General features: G+C 38.2%; 1 protein-coding gene across 10 annotated transcripts in view; it reads left to right on the top strand.

The window, feature by feature from the left end:
* The window catches only part of LAMA2 (laminin subunit alpha 2), a 767,184-nt gene that overhangs the window by 655,170 nt on the left and 84,923 nt on the right, over positions 1-27,091 (top strand). For all 10 annotated transcript variants that reach the window (XM_063443147.1, XM_063443149.1, XM_063443146.1 and 7 more), the window contains 7 exons: positions 5,239-5,382; positions 6,886-7,019; positions 11,370-11,529; positions 19,728-19,852; positions 24,298-24,460; positions 25,522-25,666; positions 26,835-26,973. In XM_063443147.1, coding sequence (XP_063299217.1) covers positions 5,239-5,382; positions 6,886-7,019; positions 11,370-11,529; positions 19,728-19,852; positions 24,298-24,460; positions 25,522-25,666; positions 26,835-26,973 — 1,010 coding nt within the window. The remainder of the gene's footprint in view (positions 1-5,238; positions 5,383-6,885; positions 7,020-11,369; positions 11,530-19,727; positions 19,853-24,297; positions 24,461-25,521; positions 25,667-26,834; positions 26,974-27,091) is intronic.

The raw sequence follows: 27,091 nt of genomic DNA, 5'->3' as shown, positions 1-27,091 counted from the left end.
TTTCTGTTTTTATGTCCAGGTGTGGGTGTACACAGTTTTCTTGTCAGTAATTCCATTGATATGGTATTGCTAAAACCATCTGTTAATTTAAAATCTGTTTTTATCTACTGTAATATTATTTAAAATGTGAAAAATATATTCTAGAAACTTGAATGTATTTTATAAGATAGACGTTAGAATACTTTGTGTTAGTGATATTTAAACCTTGACAGTTCATAGTTACTTGTTAATCCCACTGGTAGTCAGAACTAAATAATATGTTTTTGTGCAGTGGGTACTAAATACAATAAAAGCACAAAATATGACCCTGAAAAATATTAGTACCAATTTCTTTTTAGTAATATGAACCCTGGAGAGTATTTGCCTTGGCCGCAAAAAGGTTAATAATCATTTTTTTGTAATAAATCATAAATGACTCGCCAAAGAAATGATTCAAAATAATTTTATCTCAAGGGCATTTTTACTCTGTCTGAAGTAATGGTGCTTCATTTCTCATGGTTTATAATGTCATTCAGTCCCTGTAAATTATATTATTTCCAGTTATTTATAGTCCATGCCTCATTCTGACCATATGCAGGTTGAAAATAATCCTGAGAGTCTTTCCATATCCTTTAACTCCCCATTTTATTACATATTTTAATAATTCTGTACAGCCATAAACATATGTTTCATATAAATCATATGTCCTAGTTTTAATTAGGTTTGTCAGGCATCCCAATCAATTAGTGCCCATGATGCAGCTTGCACTGCATTGTGTTACCTGAAACATATCTACAATAAAACTGGAATTAAGCTACAAGAATTTTTATCGGGAATTTATTTCCGTTTATTTATTTCCATCACACCCATGTATGTTACCGACAGACTGTGCAAATATTAAATGCCATGCACAGTGGGTTTATTGAAAACACCCACATTCACTTAAAGGGACACTATAGTCACCTGAACAACTTTAGCTTAATGAATCAGTTTTGGTGTATAGAACATGCCCCTGCAGCCTCACTGCTCAATCCTCTGCCATTTAGGAGTTAAATCCCTTTGTTTATGAACCCTAGTCACACCTCCCTGCATGTGACTTGCACAGCCTTCCATAAACACTTCCTGTAAAGAGAGCCCTATTTAGGCTTTCTTTATTGCAAGTTCTGTTTAATTAAGATTTTCCTATCCCCTGCTATGTTAATAGCTTGCTAGACCCTGCAAGAGCCTCCTGTATGTGATTAAAGTTCAATTTAGAGATTGAGATACAATTATTTAAGGTAAATTACATCTGTTTGAAAGTGAAACCAGTTTTTTTTTTTCATGCAGGCTCTGTCAATCATAGCCAGGGGAGGTGTGGCTAGGGCTGCATAAACAGAAACAAAGTGATTTAACTTCTAAATGACAGTGAATTGAGCAGTGAAATTGCAGGGGAATGATCTATACACTAAAACTGCTTTATTTAGCTAAAGTAATTTAGGTGACTATAGTGTTCCTTTAAAACACATTTAAAGCAGCTTTATATTTTTTTGTAAACATGTAACAATTATTTAAAGATTTATTTTTGTTGTTTTTGGTTTGTATGTTTGTTTGTTTTTATGGGTCCTGTTTCAGAGTTATTGCTAAGGACACAACTAACTCTCTTATTTTTCTTCAACTCCATGTGAGTGGATTGAGGAATCAACAAAACAAATGAGGATATAGAAACAAGGTTTGCAAATACTTACAAGTTTGAAGCCCAGTTATCTCTTAATGCACGGCCAAAGTTTAAATCCTGTACTTCATTTAGGTTCCTAACTGCACGTTGCGCCACTTTAAGCAAACTGATTGTCTGTTGAAAATAAACATCATGAAAATGGACATACACCTGTTTATTACTCCAGTAAAGATAATGTGCAATTTTATTTATTTGATAATTCTTTATTTTTGTTGTGCAAATGGTTACAGGAAAGCTTGCTATGTCACAGCTAAAGCAAGCACGATATATTTAAACATAGTAAAATATAAGCATGGCATTGAGACAGTAGCACAATTTTAAATGTAAAATAAATGTAAGAGAAATGCTAGAGAGATACTTTGAGTGGTAGAGGGTAAGAACAAATTCAGGATGGTACCTATACAAAGGAAAGTCAAAATTAAGCTTGTTTATGGTAAGTCGGTACCAGCTTACAGGGCCGGTGCAAGGATTTCTGCCGCCCTAGGCAAAGATCCATTTTGCCGCCCCCTCATGTCACTAACTCACTGACAGACACACACTGGCAGATACACACACTCACTGACCGACACACACACTCACTGAGAGACACACACTCACTCACTGACAGACAGACAGACAAACACACACACAGACACTTACTGACAAACATACACTCACTCACTGACAGACGCACACACAGGTGCACAGAGACAGGCACTTACTGATAGACATACACTCACTCACTGACAGACATACAGTCACTGACATACATTCACCCACTCACTGACAGACAGACATACACTCACTCACTCATTGACAGACAGACACACACACACACACACACACACAGATACTCACTGATGTACATACACTCACTCACTCACTGACAGACACACACACACACTCACTAACAGACACACACACTTACTGACATACATGCACTCTTTCATTGACAGACAGACATACACACACACACACACAGACACTCACTGACATACATACACTCACTCACTGACAGACACACACAGACACTCACTGACATACATACATACATGCATACACTCACTCACTGACAGACACACACAGACACTTACTAACAGACAGACACTCACTTACTGACAGACAGACACACACACACACTCACTGACATGCATACTCACTCACTGATAAACACACACACACTCACCTCCCCTGGGGTCCAGCGTGGGGCAGCTCCTCACTCCTCCAGCGCGCCATTTAGTATGCCAGGGCCAGAATTATGTCATATTCCAGCTCCCTCACTGGCAGGGGGGAGGAACAATGGGGCACAGCTGCTGAGATTACGCTTCTCAACGTGTCCTCAGCTGAGAAGGCCGTAGATAGGTCGCTCGAGCTTCCACTCCTATTATTCCGGTATGAAAGAGGGCAGTGCTGCTCTCATGAATGACAAGAATCGTACAGTGTTGTAAGGCTTAGAAATCAGGAGTTTAGAGTCCCATAAAGTAGACAAGTTACATAATGCTGCACTGAGCTCAACCAATGTGCTACCGCTCGGCGTGGCAGTCAGGCCCCACCCTACGCAAGTATATTTTTTTTAAATTAAAGTTTCAGAAATTAAGTTTAAAGAGTTAAGTACAGATATATTTTAGTTTGCTGATTAAAAAAAACATGTCCCTTATGATTGGCTATTCTATTAAAGCTTGTACTGTCAATACCTTTAATTTTTAAGTGCACATTGATTTCACTGAGGAGTTCTACTGTTCATTCACTCTCTGTAAGAAATCAAGAACATCTCACTTGTATGCTTGTAAATGTAGGCTCTCACCGTGGTCCTTTCTCCGAACCCTGGATGATATGAGTTGCTGAGGAATTCTGTTACATTAATTGTATTGCCCAGGTGTTACCACATTTAGTATATCTGTTCTTTAAAATAAACCTGTTACGCTAACATATAACAGTTCCTAATGCAATATATATGTATATATGCTTTACTTTTTGTTAGCAATATTTAACCCTTGAAAGTTCATAGTTACTTGTTTATCCCACTGGTAGTAAGAACTAAATAATTATTTTTTGTGCTTCAAACTTGTAAGAATTTGCAAAACTTGTTTAAATATCCTCATTCTTTTTTTTTTAATTATGTTTATAGCATACAAGATCCAGTGCACTCACTCATTCACTAAACAGCGCTTTCAAAGCTCACAGACTTAATTCGCTTTTTTTTTAAAAAAAAAGAAACATTGATCCTGGGCAAAAATAATGAAGGTTTAGTTACAGCATATGGTATCTGAATCTCTGCTTGTCCTTATCATTTATGAACCTGTGCTGCCTGTCCTGAACTCTTGCTAGCCCGACAACCTCTCCGCTCATCCCTTATTTTTACTTAATTTCCTGTATTTCCCCAACTACCTGCTGCATTCTAGGTTCCGTCCACTTTTACCACATAAAACCCTACATAGCAACTAAACATTTTATATACCCAATCTTCTCATTTACATTAACATGCTGGCTATACTGGCAACACATCAGCGTCTGTCCATGCTATACGTCTCCTATAATAATGAGAAACATTTTCAGAAGGCAGAAGGCATTGCTATATTGTCATGTTATAACTATGCATGCAGTGTTTGCCATCTGTAAAGATAAATGGTATGAGAGAGTAACATTTTTTAATGTGGTTCAATATTCGTTCATTAAACCCATACGGTCACTAATTCTTGTGGAAGTTTTCAAATAAGTAGCTATATCAAATTTGTAGTCACTTAACCCCTTAAGGACCAAACTTCTGGAATAAAAGGGAATCATGACATGTCACACATGTCATGTGTCCTTAAGGGGTTGAACCACCTTGCCGTATTAATATTATGGTCTTTTAAAAAAGACGTCAGATAAAAAGTATTGTAATAGTTACAAGAGTCTGTGCCAATAATAATTGAATATGAATAGAAAGAGCATTATTTTACAGTAGGAAACCTACAAAAACTGCAAAATCTATTTAATATATATATATATATTCAAAACAAAATATTTAAACACTATTTTGGTATATGTTATGCATGATGAATCAACATTCATAATGAATCATCATTTTATTATTTTAGCAGTACATTAGGGACATGAAAAGAGCTAAAAAAATCAATGGAAGTTTATTTTATGGGTAGTCTTTTTTTGATGCTGGCTATTTTTTTCATAGATAAAGCGCAAGTGTCTTAGGACAGACCCCCAAGACTTCAAGAAAAGCAAACTAGGCACATTTACTTGGAAGGAATAACTCAGTTGGGTGCCACTTCAAACCACCTTTAAGGCATCTGAAAGCGATTTAAGTGACATGAAGGGAAAACTGTCTTTAAAATACCAGTAATTTTTCTATTTTCTAATGCAAAAAGTAGACCTACTTTGATCAATATTCTTTCAGAAAGAAAGTGAATTTATAAGGATGTCCCAAGTGCTTGAGTTACAAATAACATTCTTGTTTGATGGAATTGCACAAAATTGTATAAAGTAAAGCCAGCTATATGTGTCACATTAAAGCTCATCATTTATTTAAGAATGTGTAAGAAATGATGTTTTCTTTGTTATTTTTCTAGATCAAAGTCTCTGTATCTTCTGGAGGGGACTGCATTCGCACCTATAAACCTGACATTAAGAAAGGAAGATATAACACAATTGTACTAAATGTGAAAACACCAGCCCCAGACAATCTGCTGTTTTACCTTGGAAGCAATAAATATGTAAGTACTTTTTCTTTATCCTGATTATCCTGGTTTTAGTCTGTCCATGATTATAAACTGCACCCTAAAAATTGCATGCACTAAAAAAACAAAACATGTTTTAAAGATTTTATTTTATTTTGACAATTCTCAAAATATTAACCCTTTCACTCTTTCCACATTAATATATACCAAAATATTCATCTTTATATATTCATGTTACTTACCTAAGTATTTTATACTGGAATATTTACTAGATTTGTTCCAGACTAAATTGCAGTTTGGCTGAATTTGGGGTGATTAAGTGTTGAGCAGAATTCTAGAATTCTGAGCCAAAACATACCCAAATACCGGACAAACTGAAACGTGCAATGCCGAACATGTTCATTGGGGGGCTGTCAGTATTCTGAATTCCAAATTCCAAAACCAGGAAATGAATTACGGGAAAATGCTTCTATCAGTGTACTGCAAAATAAATACTGATTAACCCATGTTTGTGTTTTGTGGTTTTCTCTTTTGATTCAGTTCCTAAATCAACACTCAAACAAGCAGAACTGACATCTGACCAAATTTCTGGTGTCTGAAAAGATGATTTTGAAAAGCAGAATTTTCTCCATGCACATTTATTTATTTTATTTTTTGTTATTATTATTATTATTATTATTATTATTATTATTATTATTATTATATGCACAATTCTAATATTTTTTTTAATGTTCTTGTCTTGAAATGAGAGTGAAACTTTTTTAAAAATGCAAATGTCACTAATGGAGTCTTTTATTATTTTTTACAAAGACCCCATCACATTCCCACTTAAAAGAGGAGCCTGGTTGGAAAGAACATATCTTTGCTCTGTACAGCTATATTCTATGCTTTGAAGTGTTTGATGCATCTGATGTCAGTGCTGGTGTCCTTGCACTGATATTACATGTATTAAACATTTACTTTAGATTCCATTACTCAAGAAGGTCTAGGACTGCAGAATTGATGTTTTAGATGTTTTAGGGCTTTTAATAAATAAAATAAGCTTTAGTGTTTTTTTTTTTTTTTTGGTTATTCTATGACTCAACTGATTTTTTTATGTACATTTTTGTAAATGTTTTATTATATCTTTTCATGTGACAACACTGAAGAAATGACACTCTGCTACAATATAAAGTAGTAAGTGTACAGCCTGTATAACAGTGTAAATTTGCTGTCCCCTCAAAATAACTAAACACACAGCCATTAATAGCTAAACCGTTGGCAACAAAAGTGAGTACACCCCTCAGTGGTATTGGTATATTCTACATTTTTGGTATTAGGACCAATCCAGTTAGCAACCAAGGATTCCTGGGAGGGTCTGAGTGCAGTTCCACTACCTATTATGGATTTCTTCAGTGTTGTCACATGAAAAGATATAATAACATTTTTACAAAAATGTGAGGGGTGTACTTACTTTTGTGAGATACTGTATGTATGTATATACATGTGTATGTTTCCTTATGTTCTATTAATGTTTGGAATGTATTGTTCTCTTTCTAGACTGACTTCTTAGCCATTGAGATGCGGAAGGGTAAAGTCAACTTCTTGTGGGATGTTGGGTCAGGGGTTGGACGTGTTGAATATCCAGATTTAAACATCAATGACCAGAATTGGTACAGGATCGAAGCTTCGAGGTGTGTTTAAATTTTTATTTTTATATTAAATAAAAAACGATATCCAACCAAAACATTGTTTTACTGTACAGTTCTACTGTATATTGAACTATTTTAATATAGTCAGAACTTGACGTTAATGTGTTTAGTGCTCAACATTTCATGGCAAATAGCAAGTTAAAAGCAGCATAAATTCAATTGCTCTTCTTTACTATAGTATTAGAAATGTATCTCAAAACAATATAATTTACTGGAGCAAGTGGCGTGCCGTGCATGTGATGTGCTTTATTTTTATATCCTATTTGGTAAGCTTAATATGTAAACATTGAATTTTTCCATATTGTGAATATATCTCTTCATTTTATCTTTCATTTGAGTTATCCTAGTCATGGGGAAAATTGATTACCACTATAATCAGCTTCATATACCGAGAGGGAAATGCCATTAGAATGAATTTATAGAAAGCTGAGTTTCAGATTAAGATGTCTAATAGGTTTATTACTCCTGTGTTTGGCCATCATTCAAGCCCAGAGTGCAATTTTGATCTTTTAATGGTATGTGATAATACATGCAATAGATTTGCATTGAACTCTGTGTAGCCATTGTATATGTAGCAACTATTTCCCATAAAGCCAAATTGCTTACAATAAATGCTGCTTCAAGCTATGTACACCCCTCAAATTTTTGTAAATATTTTATTATATCTTTTCATGTGACAACACTGAAGAAATGACACTCTGCTACCATGTAAAGTGGTAGGTGTACAGCCTGTATAACATGTGCTGTCCCCTTTAAAATAACTCAACACACAGCCATTAATGTCTAAACCGTTGGCAACAAAAAGTGATTACCCCCCTAAGTGGAAATGTCCAAATTGGGCCAAAAGGGTCAATATTTTGTGTGGTCACTATTATTTTCCAGCACTGTCTTAACCCTTATGGGCATGGAGTTCACCAGAGCTTCAAAGGTTACCACTGGAGTCCTCTTCCACTCCTCCATGACGACATCACTGAGCTGATGGATGCTAGAGACCTTGCGCTCCCCCACCTTTCATTTGAGGATGCCCCACAGATGCTCAATAGAGTTTAGGTCTGGAGACATGCTTGGCCAGTCTATCACCTTTACCTTCACCTCTTTAGCAAGGCAGTGGTCGTCTTGGAGATGTGTTTGGGGTCGTTATCATGTTGGAATACTGCCCCGTGGCCCAGTCTCCGAAGGAAGGGAATCTTGCTCTGTTTCAGTATGTCACAGTACATGTACGTTTTAGCATTCATGGTTCGGTTCCCTGAATGAGCCATGCAGACCAAGTTGATGCAGTGTGCGGTGTATGGTCTGAGCACTGACAGGCTGACCCTCCACCCCTTCAACCTCTGCACCAATGCTGGCAGCACTCTTATATCTATTTCCCAAAGACAAACTCTGGAAATGACGCTGAGCACGTGCACTCAACTTCTTTGGTCGACCATGGCGAGGCTTATTCTGAGTGGAACCTATCCTGTGAAACCGCTGTATGGTCTTGCCCACCCTTCTGCAGCTCAGTTTCAGGGTCTTGGCAATCTTCTTATAGCCTAGGCCAAGAATGTCAAATTCAAAGTCTAGCAAGGGCCAAATAAACAAGGTTTAAGTTTATGTGGGACGCAAAAAAAAAATCTTAAATTTTCATAGAAACATAGGTTTATTTTGAAAAGTACATTATAAATAAGACCCTAGCATCCCCCTCTACTAAACCACAGCACCCCCTCTACTAAATCCCCCCTCCCCCACATATACTAAATCCCGGCACCCCCCTTTAGCCAACAAGCAGACTCTACTCACATTGCCATTGCCTGTATGCGACACCGCAGTCCGGCCTCTGGTATACCCCAAATGACGCAGTCTGCACCCTATGCCAAAGCGGATCCTCCTGCTACTTCTTGAAACCCTGTGAAGGTGGAGCACATCGACGTCACGTTGGAATGTGACGTGGCGTTGCATGCCTCTGTGCACCTCCAGGTCCTCCACTGTCCAGCCGCGGCCATTACAACACTGACTGACACACACACACACACAGACACACTCACTGACAGACACACACAGGCACACTCACTGACACACACAGACACACTCACTGACACGCACCCACTGACTGACACACACACATGCATACACAAACTCACTGACACACACACTCTGACAGACACACACAGACACACACATACTCACTGACAGACACACACACACTCACTGACACTCAGGCACACACACACACTCTGATAGACACACACGCACAGACACACAGACACACACACTCTGACAGACACACACTGACTGACAGACACACACTGACAGGCAGACACACACACTGACAGGCAGACACACACACTGACACAGACAGACAGACACACTCACTGACACATACAGACAGACACACACATACTCACTGACAGACACACACACTCACTGACACACAGACACACACTCTGACAGACACACACTCGCACATTTACACATTTTTGCACACACTCACATTATTGTATTTATCCCTGGGGTCCAGTGGGGATCTTCTATCTGGAGTCCATCCTTCCTGCCCCTCACTGCTCCCTCGCAGTTTAGTGTTAAGGCACAAGGGAGCAGTGAGGAGCAGGAAGGCTGAGCTCCCTCGCTGAATCCACCTTCCTCTCCTCCGGCCAGATAAATGTTAGCAGAGTAGGCACCTGCAATGTGGGGAAAGCAGGTGCCTACTCTGCTTGACACTAAGCATGTACTTGCAGCTTGCCGGGCTGCAAAGATGTCCATTGTGGGCCGTATACGGCCCGCGGGATGCGAGTTTGACATGCATTGCCTAGGCCATCTTTATGTAGAGCAACATTATTTTTTTTTCAGATCCTCAGAGTTTGTTGCCATGAGGTGCCATGTTGAACTTCCAGTGACCAGTATGAGAGAGTGTGAGAGCGATAACACCAACTTTAGCACACCTGCTCCCCATTCACACCTGAGACCTTGCAACACTAATGATTCACATGGCAATGGGAAGGGGAAATAGCTAATTGGGCCCAATTTGGACATTTCCACTTAGGGGTGTACTCACTTTTGTTGCCAACGGCTTAGACATTAATTGGCTGTGTGTTGAGTTATTTTGAGGGGACAGCAAATTTACACTGTTGTGCAGGCTGTACACTTACTACTTTACATTGTGGCAGAGTGTCATTTCTTCAGTGTTGTCACATGAAAAGATATAATAAAATATTTACAAAAATGTGAGGGGTGTACTCACTTTTGTGAGATACTGTATGTCTGGACCTTTCTCTCAATTATTCTTTTTCCTACGAAATGAAATACAGTGTCTTGTAAATACCAGAAAAATACTAGTATAGTAAGTGGAAAGAAAAGAAGGAATAAGGGTGCGCCTAAAACAAGTGAAATAAAATAATATAAAAAATGTTGGAAATAACCTGAGAGTAATAGCAGCGGTACCTAATAGTCTGAATTTAAAATGTCCAAATAGGCAGGTGGTGGTCCTAGTAGTACATAAAAAGGTATGTAGAATCCCAGATGTATATCCGTAGCTTGAAAATGGATATGTGGAAAAAACAGAAGAGAAAGAAAACTCCAATGGTGTAGTATGAACAAAAATTAATATTGTGTAGATAATAGTAGAACTACTCACAATATTCAGAGCTTAAATCCAGCTCTGGTATGGATAGGACGAAGTGGAATAATCCCCACTCAAGGATATATGGTGCTCCTCTTTTGTCCTTTAGTAAAATAATTTGGTGGAGTGGTCCAACTCGGGATAAAAGGATAAAAAATATAGTGCTCACTGTATAGTTGATAAAATGTTTAAAACTAAATAAAATATACTCACGGTATATAGAGCAGACGAACTGCTCGGTGGATGGTGTATGGGTGGTATAATCCCCACCTTAGGATTCTTGGTACTCCAATATGATGAAAAAGCAGTAGTAGTTAGGTCTGAATAAAATAAACTTGCATATAATAAAATAACAAATAATATAATACTGTAGTGAAAAGAGGAATGTGCTGCCTTTTTATAGGTGTGCTGCCTTGTTGTCATATTCCCTGGTTTCCTATCAGCGCTGAACCTCTTTCCTGATCTCGATTCCATTCCTAGTATAGTAAGTGTTTAAATCCAAAAGGCGAATCAAGTCAAGAATGAAAATAGTCAGGAACTATGCTGAATGTTAGATTCGTCCCTTTACTATATTGATGTAACATAACACGGAATGCAAATATGACCTATGCTATCCTAAGCTTATATCTAGAATATATTAGCATAAATCATCATAGGCAAATTACAGATATTTGTCTGTTTTAAGACTTGTTCATGACTTTTTGATTCACCTGTGTATAATTCTCCTGGTCTCATTGCAGATCTGGAATCAATGGTACAATTTCTGTCCAAGCATTAGAGGGTCCGGGTGTAGCCACACTGCCTGCTGTGTACAGTTCTGCCTCACTGCCTGGTTATACAATTTTGGATGTGGATGCAAATGCCCTACTTTTTGTTGGTGGCTTGACCGGTAAAGTAAAGGTATTGTAAAACTAATACTGAAGTCTATAACTAATGCCGTGTTTATAATCCTTTAAGCACTACTGCTATGTTCTTGTAATTGTTTATGGAGAAATACATGGCCTTTGCTACCACAAATTGGTTTAAGTATATCAAGATGTTAGATTAGTACATTTGTCAAACATATTTGTTGCAATGCAGGTGGGTATAATTTACGCATTAAAAGATGTGAAATATTTCTGAAGTAGGTATTCATAAATTCAAAGGTTAACTCCAAAAATGCCAATTCAAGCTGAAAAAATGTTGTCTTGTTTAAAAATAAGCCAAAACTGGGGAAATATGTACATAAAAATATATGCAAAAAATGCATCAAAATTTACACATTTGGAAGCACATTTGCATATTTAATAACCCTTGTAAAGAAAGAAACAGACTTCCTGTGGATCGCTACATGGGCGTCCGCAGGAATTGTTCCGGGGGGGTAGGGGGGATGGTAGTTTTTTTTTGACAGTGTCATGAAGGGGAGGGGCATAGTCCTTATCACATAAAACCAGGGTAAATAGCATCTTCATAACTATGGTGTCAGGAATACTGTATTCCTGTCACTAAAGTGTTCCTTTAAATAAATTAGAGGAACATTCTGGTCACCATAACAACTTCATCTAAATTAAAATGCTACAATGCCAGGAGGCCCCTGTGTGCTCTCTTTCCTTTAGGGGTTAAACCTCTCTCAAATGGTTTAACCCCAAATACGTCCTCCAGCTCCAGATCTCCAGGTCGCTCAGTGGAATTCACCTTCTGACACGGAATGTCAGGAAGTGCAGATTGACGTCAGGCATGGGTGCCACTGATTGGCTAGAGCTCCTGGTTCATAAAAATTATTTACTTGTTGTGAATGGGGAACTACTGATTGGCTTAGAGTGCCAGCTGGCCGCTTTAGTCAATCAGCGACACCCCTACCCAACAGTACTCTGTGCTTCCTGACACTCAGTAAATAAAAGACACATTAACACTGAGATTTTTTTTTTTACCTGGGAAGATGAGAAGGTCCAAAGTTTCCCTGCCAGGCTCAGATTCCAAAGCATTATGATGTGGTGTCCAGAATAAAGTAGAGGGATCACTTCACTTGTCCTTCTTGCTCAAATCTTTTCTTCTTCTTTATTTGACACAGACTTCTAATTCTTCTGACACTGTCTTCTCTCCTCCTTGGCTTATTTTGCTCCTTTACTTTTCTGCTACTTTTTGCTTCTTTTGTGCCCTTCTGCTCCTTTCTCTCCCTGATCCCTTTCTGCTCCTTTCAGACCCATTCTGCTCCTTCTCCTGCTTTACCGTTGTGCTCCTTCTGCCCCTTTCTGCTCCTTGCTACACCTTCCTGCTCATTTATGTTCCTTCTTCTTCTCCTACTTTACCTTCCTGCTTCTTGCTGGCCCTTTCTGCTTCTTGTTTTTACTTTCTGCTCCTTCTCATACTTTACCTTTGTGATCATTCTGACCTTTCTGCTCCTTTACCTTCCTGCTCCTTCTGCCCCTTTCTGCTCATTGCTATTCCTTTCTGCTCCTTTTCCTACTTTACCTTTGCGCTCCTTCCAGTTCCTTGCTGCCCTTTCCAGCTCCTTGATGGCCCTTTCTGCTCCTTCTTCTACTTTACCTTTGTGCTCCTTCTGATCCTTTTGCTCCTTTACCGTTGTGCTCCTTCTGTCCCTTCCTGTCCCTTTCTTCTCCTTGCAGACCGTTCCTGCTGCTTGCTAACCCTTATTGCTCTTTGTCGCCCCTTCCTGCTTCTTGCAGACCCTTCTTGCTTCTTGTTGCCCCTTCCTGATCCTTGCTGCCCCTTCCTGTTCATTTCTATTCCTTTCTGCTCCTTCTCCTACTTTACCTTTGCCCTCCTTCTGTCCCTTCCAGCTCCTTTCTGACACTTTCTACTCCATGCTGTCCTTTCCAGCTCCTTGCTGGCCCTTTCTGCTCCTTCTTCTACTTTACTTTTGTGATCCTTTGGATTCTTTCTACTCCTTTATCTTTGTGCTCCATCCCTTCCTGCTCATTGCTGCCCCTTTCTGCTCCTTGCTGCCCCTTTCTGCTCCTTGCTGCCCCTTCCTGCTTCTTGCAGCCCCTTCCTGCTCCTTGCTGACTCTTTCTGCTCCTTGCAGACCCTTCATTCTCCTTGCAGACCTTTCTTTCTACTCCTTTACCTTTGTGCTCCGTTTGTCCATCCCTGCTACTTGCTGCCCCTTCCTGCTTCTTTCTGCCCATTCCTGCTTCTTGCATACCCTTCCTGCTTCTTGCTGCCCCTACCTGTTCATTTCTGTTCCTTTCTGCTCCTTCTCTTACTTTACCTTTGTGCTCCTTTTGCCCCTTTCAGTTCTTTGCTGCCCCTTTCTGCTCTTTGCTGCTCTTTCCAGCTCATTGCTGCTCTTTCCAGCTCATTGCTGCCCCCTTTCTGCTCCTTCTCCTACTTTACATTTGTGCTCCTTCTGATTCTTTCTGCTCCTTTACCTTTGTGCTCCTTCCCTTCCTGACTTTGAAGACCCATCTTTCTCCTTGCTGCCCCTTTCTGCTCCGTGCAGTCCCTTCCTGCTCCCTGCAGCCCCTTCCTGCTCCTTGCTGACTCTTTCTGCTCCTTGCAGACCCTTCATGCTCCCTGCTAACCCTTTCTGCTCCTTGCAGACACTTCCTGCTCCATGCAGACCCTTTCTGCTCATTTCTGCCCCTCTCTACTCATTTCTGCTCCTTCTCCTACTTTACCTTTCTGCTCCTTCTGTCCCTTCCAGCTCATTGATGTCCCTTCCTACTCATTTCTGTTCCTATTCCTTTCTGCACCTTCTCCTACTTTAAATTCTTGCTCCTTGCTGATTCTTCCTGTATGCTGCCCCTTATCTCTCACTTTCCTAATCTGTAGGCTGCACCCCCATGCCCCCCTTACCTGATCTGTAGGCGGCCTCCCCATGCCTCACTTACCTGATCTGTATGCTGCCCCCATCCCTCACTTATCTGATCTGTAGGCAGCCCCCCATGCCTCACTTCCCTGGTCTGTAGGCTGTCTCCCCATCCCTCACTTACCTGAGCTGTAGTCTGCACCCCATGTCTCACTTACCTGATCTGTTGGCTGCCTCCTCACTTACCTGATCTGTAGGCTGCCACCCCCCATACCTCACATGCCTGATCTGTAGGCTGCCTCCTCACTTACCTGATCTGTAGGCTGCCACCCCACATACCTCACTTGCCTGATCTGTAGGCTGCCACCCCCCATACCTCACTTGCCTGATCTGTAGGCTGCCCCCGTGACCTGTAGGCTGCCCCCGAGACCTGTAGGCTGCCCCCCATGCCTCACTTACCTAATCTGTAGGATGCCCCCACCCCTCACTTACCTGATCTGTAGGCTGCCCCCATATGTCACTTGCCTGATCTGTATGCTACCCCCAATCCCCCACTTACCTGATCTGTAGGTTGCCCCCCCACTTACCTGATCTGTAGGCTGCCCCCCATCCCTCACTTACCTGATCTGTAGGCTGTCTCCCCATGCCTCCCTTACCTGATCTGTATGCTGCCCCCCATGCCTCACTTATCTGATCTGTAGCTGGACCCCCCCCCATCCCTCACTTACCTGATCTCTAGGCTGCCCCTCATCCCCCACTTACCTGATCTCTAGGCTGCCCCTCATCCCCCACTTACCTGATCTCTAGGCTGCCCCTCATCCCCCACTTACCTGATCTGTAGGCTTCCCCCCATCCCTCACTTACCTGATCTGTAGGCTGACCCCCATCCCTCACTTACCTAATCTGTAGGCAACCCCCCATCCCTCACTTACCTGATCTGTAGGCTGTCTCTCCCCATCTCTCACTTAACTGATCTGTAGGCTGTCTCTGCAGTGTGGGAGTTGCTGGCTGCACTCTGTGCTGCTCCCCAGTGGTTTTTAGTCAGGAGAAAGAAGCAGGGATACGATGTAGCTTCCTATCCCTTCCTCTCTCCACACACGGTATTGCAGTGTATTATCAATCTCTAAAGAAAAATACTGGCACAAACTGAAAAATCCAGGGGAGGGCAAGTGCCCCCCATTGCCCCCCCTTGCGGACACCCATGGATCGCTATTAACCAGAGATACTTGGTGATATGGACACATTCTCTCAAACTATGAACAGTAAAGTTACTAATTGGAATGAGCAGGCATCTGTTGGTTGGGGGATATTTATCTAAAGTCTGTGGGACCTGTGTGATGGTCGCATCCATGCCAAGGAGTGGAAGTCCTGACATTAAATAATGTCATCATCACTTCTTTCCTGTTAGGTTTATTAAAGAGACACAATGCCACACAATCTTTTTGATGTATTAAAGTGGTTATGATGCAAATACCATGTTCCCACAGCCTTACTATTAAAAGTAATTCTGGTGATATTTTTTTTTTTCTAATTTTAGGGCGACCCTCTTGAGCTGTCAGTCATTTAGTTGGAATAGTCTCTTCCTGGAGGACAATTTCAGTTTTGTGCAATATTTGTATTTAGTACCAGCCAACTGAGAACTGGTTACATTTTAACTAGGCAGCAAATGCAAATAAATAGCCTAGTTTGAGACCAAATCGGGAAACTCCACACCCTTGGTTTTATGAAACATAAGTCATGTCAAACTAATGTAATTGCATTCTACAGAGAAGCAAGTAAAAGTATAGATCTGGACAAAAGATGTTCGGGGACCGCTTCTATTTTACATATTTATAAATGATATTGAAATTTGTGTATGTTAAAAAGTAAATTTTTAGTGTTTGCAGATTACACAAAACTGTAATAAAATGTGAGCAAGATATTACTTTATTGCAGAGGGATTTAGATAGACTGGGAGACTGGACACTCAAAGGGCAGATGAAATTTAATGTCGAAAAATGCAAAGTTATGCACTTCAGTGTAATGAATGCACAAGTAACTTATTCCTTAAATGGTAGGGAATTAGGGATAACAACACATGGGAAGTATTTGGAAATTGTTATAAACAACAAACTAAGCAACAATGTGCTATGTCAATCTGCAGTGGCTAAGGCGAGTAAGATATTGTTATGTAAAAAAGAGGCAATTATTCTCGGGATGAGAATATAATTTTCCTTCTTTATAAATCACTGGTAAGACCATATGTTGAATATGCTGTGCAATTTTAAACACCTGTTCTAAAGAAGGATATCATGGCACTAGAAAAAGTGTAGAGGCGGGCTACAAAATTAATAAAAGGAATGGAACATTTTAGTTACGAAGAAAGATTAACTAATTTAATCCTCTGTAGTTTAGAAAAATGGTGCCTCAGAGGGGATCTGATAGCATTATACAAATTATATAGGGCCAAAACAAAGGATAAATCTGACTGCCATGCTGGGGTCAATAAGTAATAATTGCCTAGTTTGTTGCAAAATCGGAAGTGCTTCAAACTGGATTTTTTGCTTTCTTTTGGATCAACAGCAAAAAAACAGATGTGAGAAAGGCTGAACTTGATGGACACATGCAATTATGTAACTATAATATCACATTAAATGTTTTATGTTAATACTGCAAGGACAATACATTTATACAATAATAAATTTAAAAAATACAATTATATAATACTATTTGTTATTTTGTACCATTTCAAAATTGTTATATTGTAAATTTAAAAAAGCACACAGATAGATAAAAGGGTATTTTTTCCCCCAAATTAGATCTAATTAGGGAGCTCATCTGTAGTGGAAACAGAGAAAGATCACATAGTGAAAAATTTGCCTAGGCGCTGTATCTTATCCTAGATTCTCAAAAATGCAAAAACTGATCTAAAACTACAAGTGAAAAATATCTGTACTGGTTAAACGAATATGATTGATATGCAGCACTTAGCAGTGATATGTGAATATGTTGGCACTTTATAAATGCCAGTAATAAGAAAAAAAAAATAACTATTGCCACTTTGTCTCTCTTTGTCTCTAGTTTGCATGTAGCTGGTTTTGTGGATCATTCAATACGCAGTATTCAAAAGAATAGATGTCTGGGGAGTTTTGAAAGAGTCAACTTAAGAGAAGGTTATGTTATTATAACCAGACTTTATTTGGATAAATACAAAATAGAACATTTCTTCTCTGTATGCTCCCCGTGGTTTATATGCTTGTTTCTATGGTAACATCCTAAATCTAAATGACTGGTTGCTAACATTTAATCACATGTCAGATTAGTCAAGGAAATGCATACTCAAGGGGGATATATAGAAAATATAAACAGTTTATTGGCCTTTTTTTTGAGCTGGACTTTCTAAATAATGATTCAGATATTGAAAGCTGCCCACCGAGGTTCTTGATTTGTTTTATATATATATATATATATATATATATATATATATATATATATATATATATAACAAATAACATATATATATATATATATATATATATATATATATACTGACAAATGTCTTTGTCATTGGGATACCAGATGGTGAGATAATTAGCTAAAACCTTGCTATACTACAGTGACATTTTGACTTGCCACATCACAAAAGATTTGACAATCTAGGAAACATTACATTTTGAGCCAAATGTTAATTTATAATAATTTTATTTAAATATCCTAATTCTGTTTTTATATTTTAAGAATCTATACTTCTACTAACATCAAATAAAGCAATTACGTTAGTTTGACTTGTTCTCTTCTTATTAAGCAATATCGATTCTTACTAATGGCATAGCTGTTCAAAATGTATTCCTGCAAAGTTTTGCCTTAATAATGCTAAACAAAAAAAATCTCACCATGGACATTATGCTTACAGTTCTGTAATATTGTGGACCAGAGTTTGATACCTTTTAAATATGGACACGACCTGCTTTTTGCCAGGCCTTTACTAAGATTCCAGTAAAGAAAGAATACTAGATGGTAAAAACAGCAGTTTGCGTATAATATAAAACTATTCTTCTTATGATTGTGTGGGTTTGCACCATCTGGCCCTGGGGCTTTTGTATCTTAAAGTAACATCGCTACTTTTGAAATGTGCAGCAAAATGTATTAAAAATTAAGATGATGGCTACATTTTTGGTAAAAATCTGGTAAGGAGTAGAGTTTCTGCTGCCAAATCCTTTCATTCCTATCAGCCTCTGCAAGTAAAAGCTGGTTGGCACAGGTATGTTCTCATACAATGCACAATAGATACTTGTGGCATCTCATTGCTTAGTCACATGATCATTTATGATCATCTAAGATCCAGAGTTTCACCTGCTCTTCTCTAGTCTCATCTTCTACTCAGTTGAATGGGCAAGAATACAAAATGATGAAGATACCATGTCAGATAAAGATACCATGAACTGTAACTTTGACAAAATAGTAGAAGTCAAAGGAGAGGTTTAGATAAGTATATTGACCTTCCCTTCTGACCGCCATAGGCTACCTTGCCATTGACCATATCACCTCTGCAAAATAAGCTGAAACCCCAAAAGTGACAGAACCATTTAAAAAAAATGTAAATGCTATAGCACTTTGTTTTGTAAGATTTTGTAGCCCACCCACATTTGAATATCTTTCTTGCTAGGCTGTGAAGGTATCAGAGATAAAAAGAGCGGAGTTGTAAAAGTTACAACATCATACTATCAACAGTTTGAACCTTCCCAACAAAGATCCGAGAGTCTTTGAAATATTGATGCTATAGTGCTATGAATGAACTGTGGAAAACATTGGACAAGACCCATGAGTGTATCTTTTCTCTCTTATTGATATTTTTTTTTGTTTTTTTATTGACAAGTCGCAGCAAGATATTTTATTGGAACTGGAGTAACACAGAATGTTTGCTTTGGGATTGAGTACTATGCTTTTATATCCTTTACATATAGCAACCACAACTGAAAGCTGTTACCAAATCCAGACAACAATTTCTCGTGGTTGCTGCTAATAGAGATATGAAGCTGTTATTAGGCAGATTCAAAAACATGTTTACTTTAACTAAACTGCTGGTTCAAAAAACAATCTGGGCATTAAGCATCTCCAAAAATTAAAATGAATTATGTGTGTTTAAACCTTTATATGGAAGAAATCATTAACCTTGTATGGTCTAGAAGTCCGACCAATTACTGTATTTCATCGTATTGATTCACATTCCATTAAATTTATTGCTTTTTGTGTTCTAGTATGGCATATGATGGTAAACACTATGAAACTATAAATCACATAGGCATATATAAACCTATACACTAAAATCAATATCTGCTTACACCTTAAATATTTCTTTCATTTACAGAAAGCGGATGCTGTTAAAACAACAACATTCTATGGTTGTATGGGAGAAACATTCCTAGACAGCAAGCCTATTGGTCTATGGAATTACCGGGACCGAGAAGGTGACTGCAAGGGATGCTCTATAAGGTACATTTTTACACATGCACAAAAATGTATGACATGTACTGTTGCACAACAACTAGTGTATGAAACAATTATATTTTCAATAAATGCCTTCTTATTCATGTGAATTATGAGCAATAAATTATTTAGTACTCTTTATCATTGTCTCTTTATTATCATTTTTGTATAGTACTTTGGTTATTATTATTTTGCTGCATTATATATATTTAGCACAGTTTAAATTTGTGAGTTTATTGTTAACAAAGTGCTACGGTATAGCGAATAGTGAAATGTGTCCACTTTCAGATATTATTTTTATTTTATAATAGTAGATATATCAAGATGTAATACTACAAATACCCTAATTTTCCTTATTAATACTCATAGGCAGGATATATGATTTATTTTATCTTTTCTAACAGCTATTAACTATTTAACTATTCTAGATTTTGTTCAAATGGAGCAAATCGAGTGAAAATGGACAAATTCCAACCCGAATGGCATTTCTCACATTTACTAATACGAATTCCAGTCTGAATCCAGGCAACCCGAGTGAATCTGCACCAATTAGCCAGATGCATTTGGCTTAAAATCAGTGCTTTTCACATCCAAACCCTATACAAGATATACGATCTGGAATATTTACAAAATCAGGACAGAAGCATCCAGCAGGATGCACATTTGCTATTTCTCATCCACTTGCATGTATATAAGTGAGCAGCAGGTGCGGGCTAGTCATTTAATAACTGGGAGGGGACATCCCACAGTCTCCCAGCCCACACTCATGGTACTGGGTGGGGACTTTAAAACGGGAGACACACTAATCTGTCTTCCCCATCCTCTACCTCTAGGCAGTGGGTGGGTGCTATTTTTTAAATAATAGGTGGGATGTCACACTGTCCCATAGACGGCGGGTGAGGGCTATTTAAAAGCAAAATAATGAATGTCTTTGTCCACCCCTAAACTCATCCATGGGCTTTAGGTGGGGGTGACAATGGGAATAGTGGACATAGCATGTCTTCCCCCTCAGGTGGCTAGAGGTCAACAAGCCCTAGCCATCGCAAAATAAAAAACCTACCTACTCTCTTCACCCTAATAATAGAGTCTACACATCCCTTGTACTAATATGGTTAACATATTGACCCTCATAGGTTTTTCTATTTTTTTTAATTATTTTTACAATTGAATGTGGTGGCTTGATTAACACTCGCACCGCCAAGATTTATTTTAATTATTTGCCTGCTGACTGCTAGCATTGTTCAATTTTTATGTAGCTCTCTTCCTTTATCTAGTTTCTTGATACCCTCTTGAAACAAAAATTCTTTTAAATCGTCTTTAAATTTATCTGTTATCAAATGCCAGCATGACTTCCTCTTTGCATTCCATTCTTCCTCTGGTGAGCTCAGCAACAATGATGATAAATGCCAAATGACTTATAGAGAAGCATTATTTAAGTTTATATTAGTCTATAGCCCCATATAGGTTGTCTTTCTGACAGACAGTAGTGGAATGGAACTTGTAATGTGTAAAAAGCTTCTCAGAAATGGCTTTGTGCAAGTCTGCAGCGACAGCAAATATGCTCCAAAACCATTCAAAATAACTGAGATGAAATCATTTAGTGCTTAGACTGTCTCTTTAAGAGTGAACTAAAAAAAAAATTACAATTCTGCAACTTTGTATTTAAAACATTGTAATTTCTTTACTTGCAATTGCTGTTTTATTCTGTATTTATTTGTTATCTATACATCCCATATTTAAAACGAAACTACAGGCACCCAGACCACTTCAGTTTATTGAAGTAGACTGGGTCCACTGTCCTTTAACCTTGCAATGGTAATTATTGGAGTTTTTTTTATAAACTGCAATAATAACCTTTGAGGGTTAACTCCACCTCCAGTGGCTGTCTACCAGACATCCACTAGAGGGACTTAGGGTAGTTAGGCGACTTTTAGCCTGTACACACAACACATGCACTGACTGCTGGAAACCCCTTCAACCGTTGTTAATAAGTAATTTCTCTATTCTCTGAAAAGAACACAGAAAAGAACAGTAGACTTAAAGGGTTTCTCCAACTACAAAATAGTGTTTAAAACAAAACAAAACACTGGTTTAGGTTAGCATAACCCTTGCTGTGCTGCTTGCCCCCTGATGAAAGTAAAGAAAAAAAATATATAAAAAAAAATGTATAACAATGCCGTGGCCAAGTTCTCCCTTCAAATCGATCCTCCGTCTTTAAAATCATTCCCCATTGCTTATGGGTGGGGGGTGTATGGGGAGGAAAGGCTGAGAGGAGGACAGTGGGTGGTATGTGCCTCTATTGAAGTACATGATGACGACATGAAATTTGCACAGAATTTACATTAGCGACACAGACCTGTAATGTAACACCACCTCCGTCTGCAGAGAGGTTAAACTCCATGTGCTGTGTGAAAGTCTACACATACAGAATCCAGGCACCATGATCATTCAAATCACTATAGTAGCCATGGTACATGGAGTATTGCTTGCATTATTAAAGGCACATGCATTACTTGACACATTACAAACACATTTAAACAAATATACAAATCAAACTAAAGCAAGAAAAACTTTAGTTTGATAAATATTTATAAACATTATCAGATTGCATTGTTGGCACTCATCTAAGCTATGGGAGCTTCTTCAGCCTCCTTCCCTCCCTTTTTCCATCTATCTCAGTTTCAGGCCAGTCCACTAATGACAGAAATAGGGCATTGTTGTGCAGCAACAGGAGAGAAAAACCTGAAACTTGCTCTGCATTTCACTGATCAGACTCCATATCTTGTCCCCCTGTCAGGATGTTGCAAAGTGAAGAGATCTTCCAACTGCACATAAATCTGTCAGGTAGACTCAATTCACTCCCATTTCCAGCATTCCTAGGGATAGAACACTGATCGGTTAGATCAGTATCCCCCTGGAGTGGGTGTGGAAAGCATAAGAATGTAGAAGCAGGTAAACATGAAAAAATAATCATATTTATTTGCTGTTTTTCAGCCTGCAAAGTGAGCCAACTGTCTAATTCGTAGCTAAAGCTTTTTAAGTAGACAGTTGTCTCAAGGTGATGCATGTCTCTTTAAAGAGTCTAACACCTAGTAGATCTTACTTTTCCACATTTTTTTTTGTTTTTAGTAGCACAAGAAATAACAGAAAAATTATATATGCCCACTAGCAGGCTATATTTTCCTTTGCTTATCCATTATTCACACCGAAAACACTTAGAGATCTTGAATGCTATTTCACTAACTCGATATATATCCCATATGTATTTTTTAAATGTGTAGTATTACATTTATTGTATTTGTTATTATTATCACTAGAACAGCAGGTTGTAGTAATGTCTGTAAATCATTCAGTGTCAACATGGAAAGTGCCTATTTTTACCAAGATAACAACACAGAATGTTTGAATAATTTCTCAGCACATCATACTATATCATAGCATTCAGATATACCACAAAGTCATATATTTAAGGCATGCAACTGTATCTGTATCTTGAAAAACACAAAATGAATATTGCATTTTTGCTGAGACATCCTTTAAATAGTAATTAGGAATTGCAACAAAAAGGTAATAATAACTCAGCATACCCTAAATAAAATCAGTAACATACAGTCATGGGAAAAAGAAAGTAAACCCTCTTTGAATTCTAGATTTTTTGATATCAGGACATAATAACAATCATATGTTCCTTATCCGATATTAAAATTAGATAAATACAACTTAAGATGAACAAAAATACATGACATATTACATTGTGTCATGATTTAGTTAACAAAAATAAAACCAAAATGAAGAAGCCACGTGTGAAAATGAAGTACACCCTTACCGCTTCCATAGGAATCCAGAGGCTAAGTTGAATTTTAAATTTAAGACCAGAAGAGCCAAATTGGAGAAAGTCCAAGTCAGCTATGCATCCACTTAGGACTTTTTGTCATAAAGGGACACTATAGTCACCAAAACAACTTTAGCTTACTGAAGCAGTTTTAGTTTATAGATCATGCCCCTGCAGTCTTACTACTCAATTTAGGAAATTTAGTGATTTGGTTAATCACTTTATTTATGTACCATAGTCACATCTCCCTATATGTAATGTGCACAACTTTCCAGAGATACAAACCTCTAAAATATGTTAACATCTGATTGAAAATGAAACCATTTATGTGTGAGTCACAGCCAGGGGGCCGCAATGTACAAAAACAAATGCGATTTAACTTCTAGATGGCAGCTAATTGAGCAGTGAGACTTGAGAGGAATGATCTATATCCTCCCCAAAAAATGCTTCATTAAGCTAAAGTAAAAGATGTTAATATTGGTTTGCAGTTATGCTTTATTTAATTGTTTTCCATATAATTGGTTGCTATATCTTCCATCTTCATTAGTTCTAGCTCATTTGTGAATAATAACATGTTTTATTCATGTCTTTTGCTCACATAACACATTTCTGTTTACAGTCCACAGATTGCAGACAGTGAGGGGACAGTCCAATTTGATGGAGATGGATACGCTATAGTCAGCCGTCCAGTTCGATGGAACCCTAATATTTCAACAATAATGTTCAAGTTCAAAACATTCTCTTCAAATGCGCTTCTTATGTACCTGGCAACAAGGGACTTGGTATGTAAATTAGGGATGTGGCACAAAAAAGTGGCAGAACAATGTGAAAAATGTAATAAAATAATAATACCAGAATAGGGTATAATAACTAAAGAACTAAACAATATCACAGTAAATACTGTAGCACCACAAGGGAGACGTGACAGTGTATTCATCAGGAATATCCAACAACACAGAATTTCACATGTAATAAAACTGGTTGGAGGAAGTCGATATATATTGTGACTATGCCAGCCTATTGATGTCCCAGGCCACACGGGAAAACTTTATTTGCCCTTCTATGAGTCTATGCCATATGGAGCCTTCATAATTCAAAATCTACCCACCACACTTGCCACTGTCTATTATTCATTTTTGTGACACACCCTGTGTGCTCAGGAACAAATATTGTTATCTGTAATTCATATATAATTGATCTAAAATATTAAGCATGTAACCCATTAAAGGAGCACTCCATGCAAGTACCATAACCAGTACAGTGCATTGTAGTGTTTATGGTGCCAGGGGTGCCCTAGAACCACCCCATTGTCAGTAGTTAAACCATCTTAGAATGGTTTGACTTGTACCTGGTGTCGGTCTGGTGCTGCTCCCCACTTTCACTACTAACAACAGGGAGCCAGTAGCTCATAAGCAGGAGCTTCCTTCAGCTCTCCTGTGCTCATTGTTTGAGAACATTTAACCAATGAGCTAATCACTGCACTGCCAGGCTTACCTCAGACAGAGAGTTATCAGCTGTCAAAAGTAGTGAAGACACACCTGGGACCCCAGGAGAGAAGTCAAACCATACTTAAAGGGTTTGACAACATACAATGGGTGCTGTCAAGGCACTCCTTGCACCATAATCACTTTCGTTCTTCAGGGTGAATAATCTAATATTTTGTGAATAGTACCTTATTCATTTTTTTACACTGGCAGAAAAATCTAATTTTCTATAAACAAACTCGCTAGGCAATTCTAGCAAATAACTGTAGGAAAGTGTTTGTTTTTTTCCCTTTAAATTAGGATGTATAAAAGATATATGCGTTCTCAAGTAAAACCCTTTACTTTTTATTTTTCAACAGAAAGATTTTATGAGTGTCGAGTTGAGCGATGGGCGTGTAAAAGTTAGCTATGATCTGGGATCAGGCACAGCCTTTACAGTTAGCAACAAGAACCATAATGATGGGAAATGGAAATCTTTCACCCTCTCCAGAATACAGAAACAAGGTGATGGCTTATACAAAAATAATCCGGTGATATCAGATTGCAGGCAGCTGATTCACACATTTATCTGAATTAGCAAATAGTACTAGACTCTTTACATTTAAAATTCCTGAATTGTAAAATAAAATGCTGTGCATCTCAAATTTCTCCATGACTCCTCACTTATCATTCAGATATCTCATTTAACATCACCAGCCCTTGCATATCAGTACTACCATTTCCTTTATTACTAATCAAAATGTCTACCGCAGTCTTCCACTCTATATTATATGTGGCATCACTGTTGTTGCACCTTATCAGCCATAATAAGCACAGCTATCATTAACATAGAAACATAGAATGTGACGGCAGATAAGAACCATTCAGCCCATCTAGTCTGCCCAATTTTTTAAATACTTTTAATTAGTAGCTGGCCTTATTTTATAGCTAGGATAGCCTTATTCCTATTCTACGCATGCTTAAACTCCCTCACTGTGTTAACCACTACCACTTCAGCTGGAAGGCTATTCCCTGCGCCCACTACCCTCTCTGTAAAGTAATACTTCCTAAAATAATTTTTAAGCCTTTGCCCCTCTAATTTAAGACTATGTCCTCTTGTTGTGGTCGTTATTCTTCTTTTAAATATAGTCTCCTCCTTTACTGTGTTGATTCCCTTTATGTATTTAAATGTTTCTATCATATGCCCCCTGTCCCGTCTTTCCTCCAAGCTATACATGTTAAGATCATTTAACCTTTCCTGGTATGTTTTATCCTGCAATCCAAGAGCCAGTTTAGTAGAGCCCTCCTCTGAACTCTTTCTAAAATATCAATATCCTTCTGAAGATACGTTCTCCTTGCCACAAGTTAAATTAACTAGAAGAAAACCACTTGTATGAGTCCTCATGTCTCAACAACCATATTAAACCGCACTGACAATATGTATTAAAAACTGCCACCTTAGATGTATCTACTTTTTTCTATAGAGTGTTGCTGTCATTGTACATCATTAGCAATAACAGAGACTGTCTTAAATTTCCTTAATATTGGATAGAGTGCTATCAGATAGTTGCATGGATAGTACTCTAAGGAACATTCATAGGGGGGATGGTCCTAAATGCTGCACAGTAAGGCTCCAGTATCCAGTATCATTTGTCTAATAGTAAAACTAATAGCATTCTTCATTATTTTACAGCTAATATTTCAATTTTGGATATGGATACCAATGAGGAAGACAAAATAGGTATAACTTCTTCCGGAAGTAACTTTGGTCTTAATTTGAAATCAGACGAGAAGATATATTTTGGTGGACTACCAGTAATTGAAAACCTAAGGTAATAAAGCTGAATTAACATCTGGAACAAATGTATACACTGTAATAATAAAAATAATAATAATGTACATTAGCAAATGGTAGCTAAACGTATTTTGTATTGTTAAACACAAGAACGT

Source organism: Pelobates fuscus, chromosome 2 (assembly GCF_036172605.1).
Source record: "Pelobates fuscus isolate aPelFus1 chromosome 2, aPelFus1.pri, whole genome shotgun sequence".
Lineage (NCBI taxonomy): Eukaryota > Metazoa > Chordata > Amphibia > Anura > Pelobatidae > Pelobates > Pelobates fuscus.
Note: the sequence above shows the minus strand (reverse complement) of the source record. Positions and strands in the feature narration are given on the sequence as shown.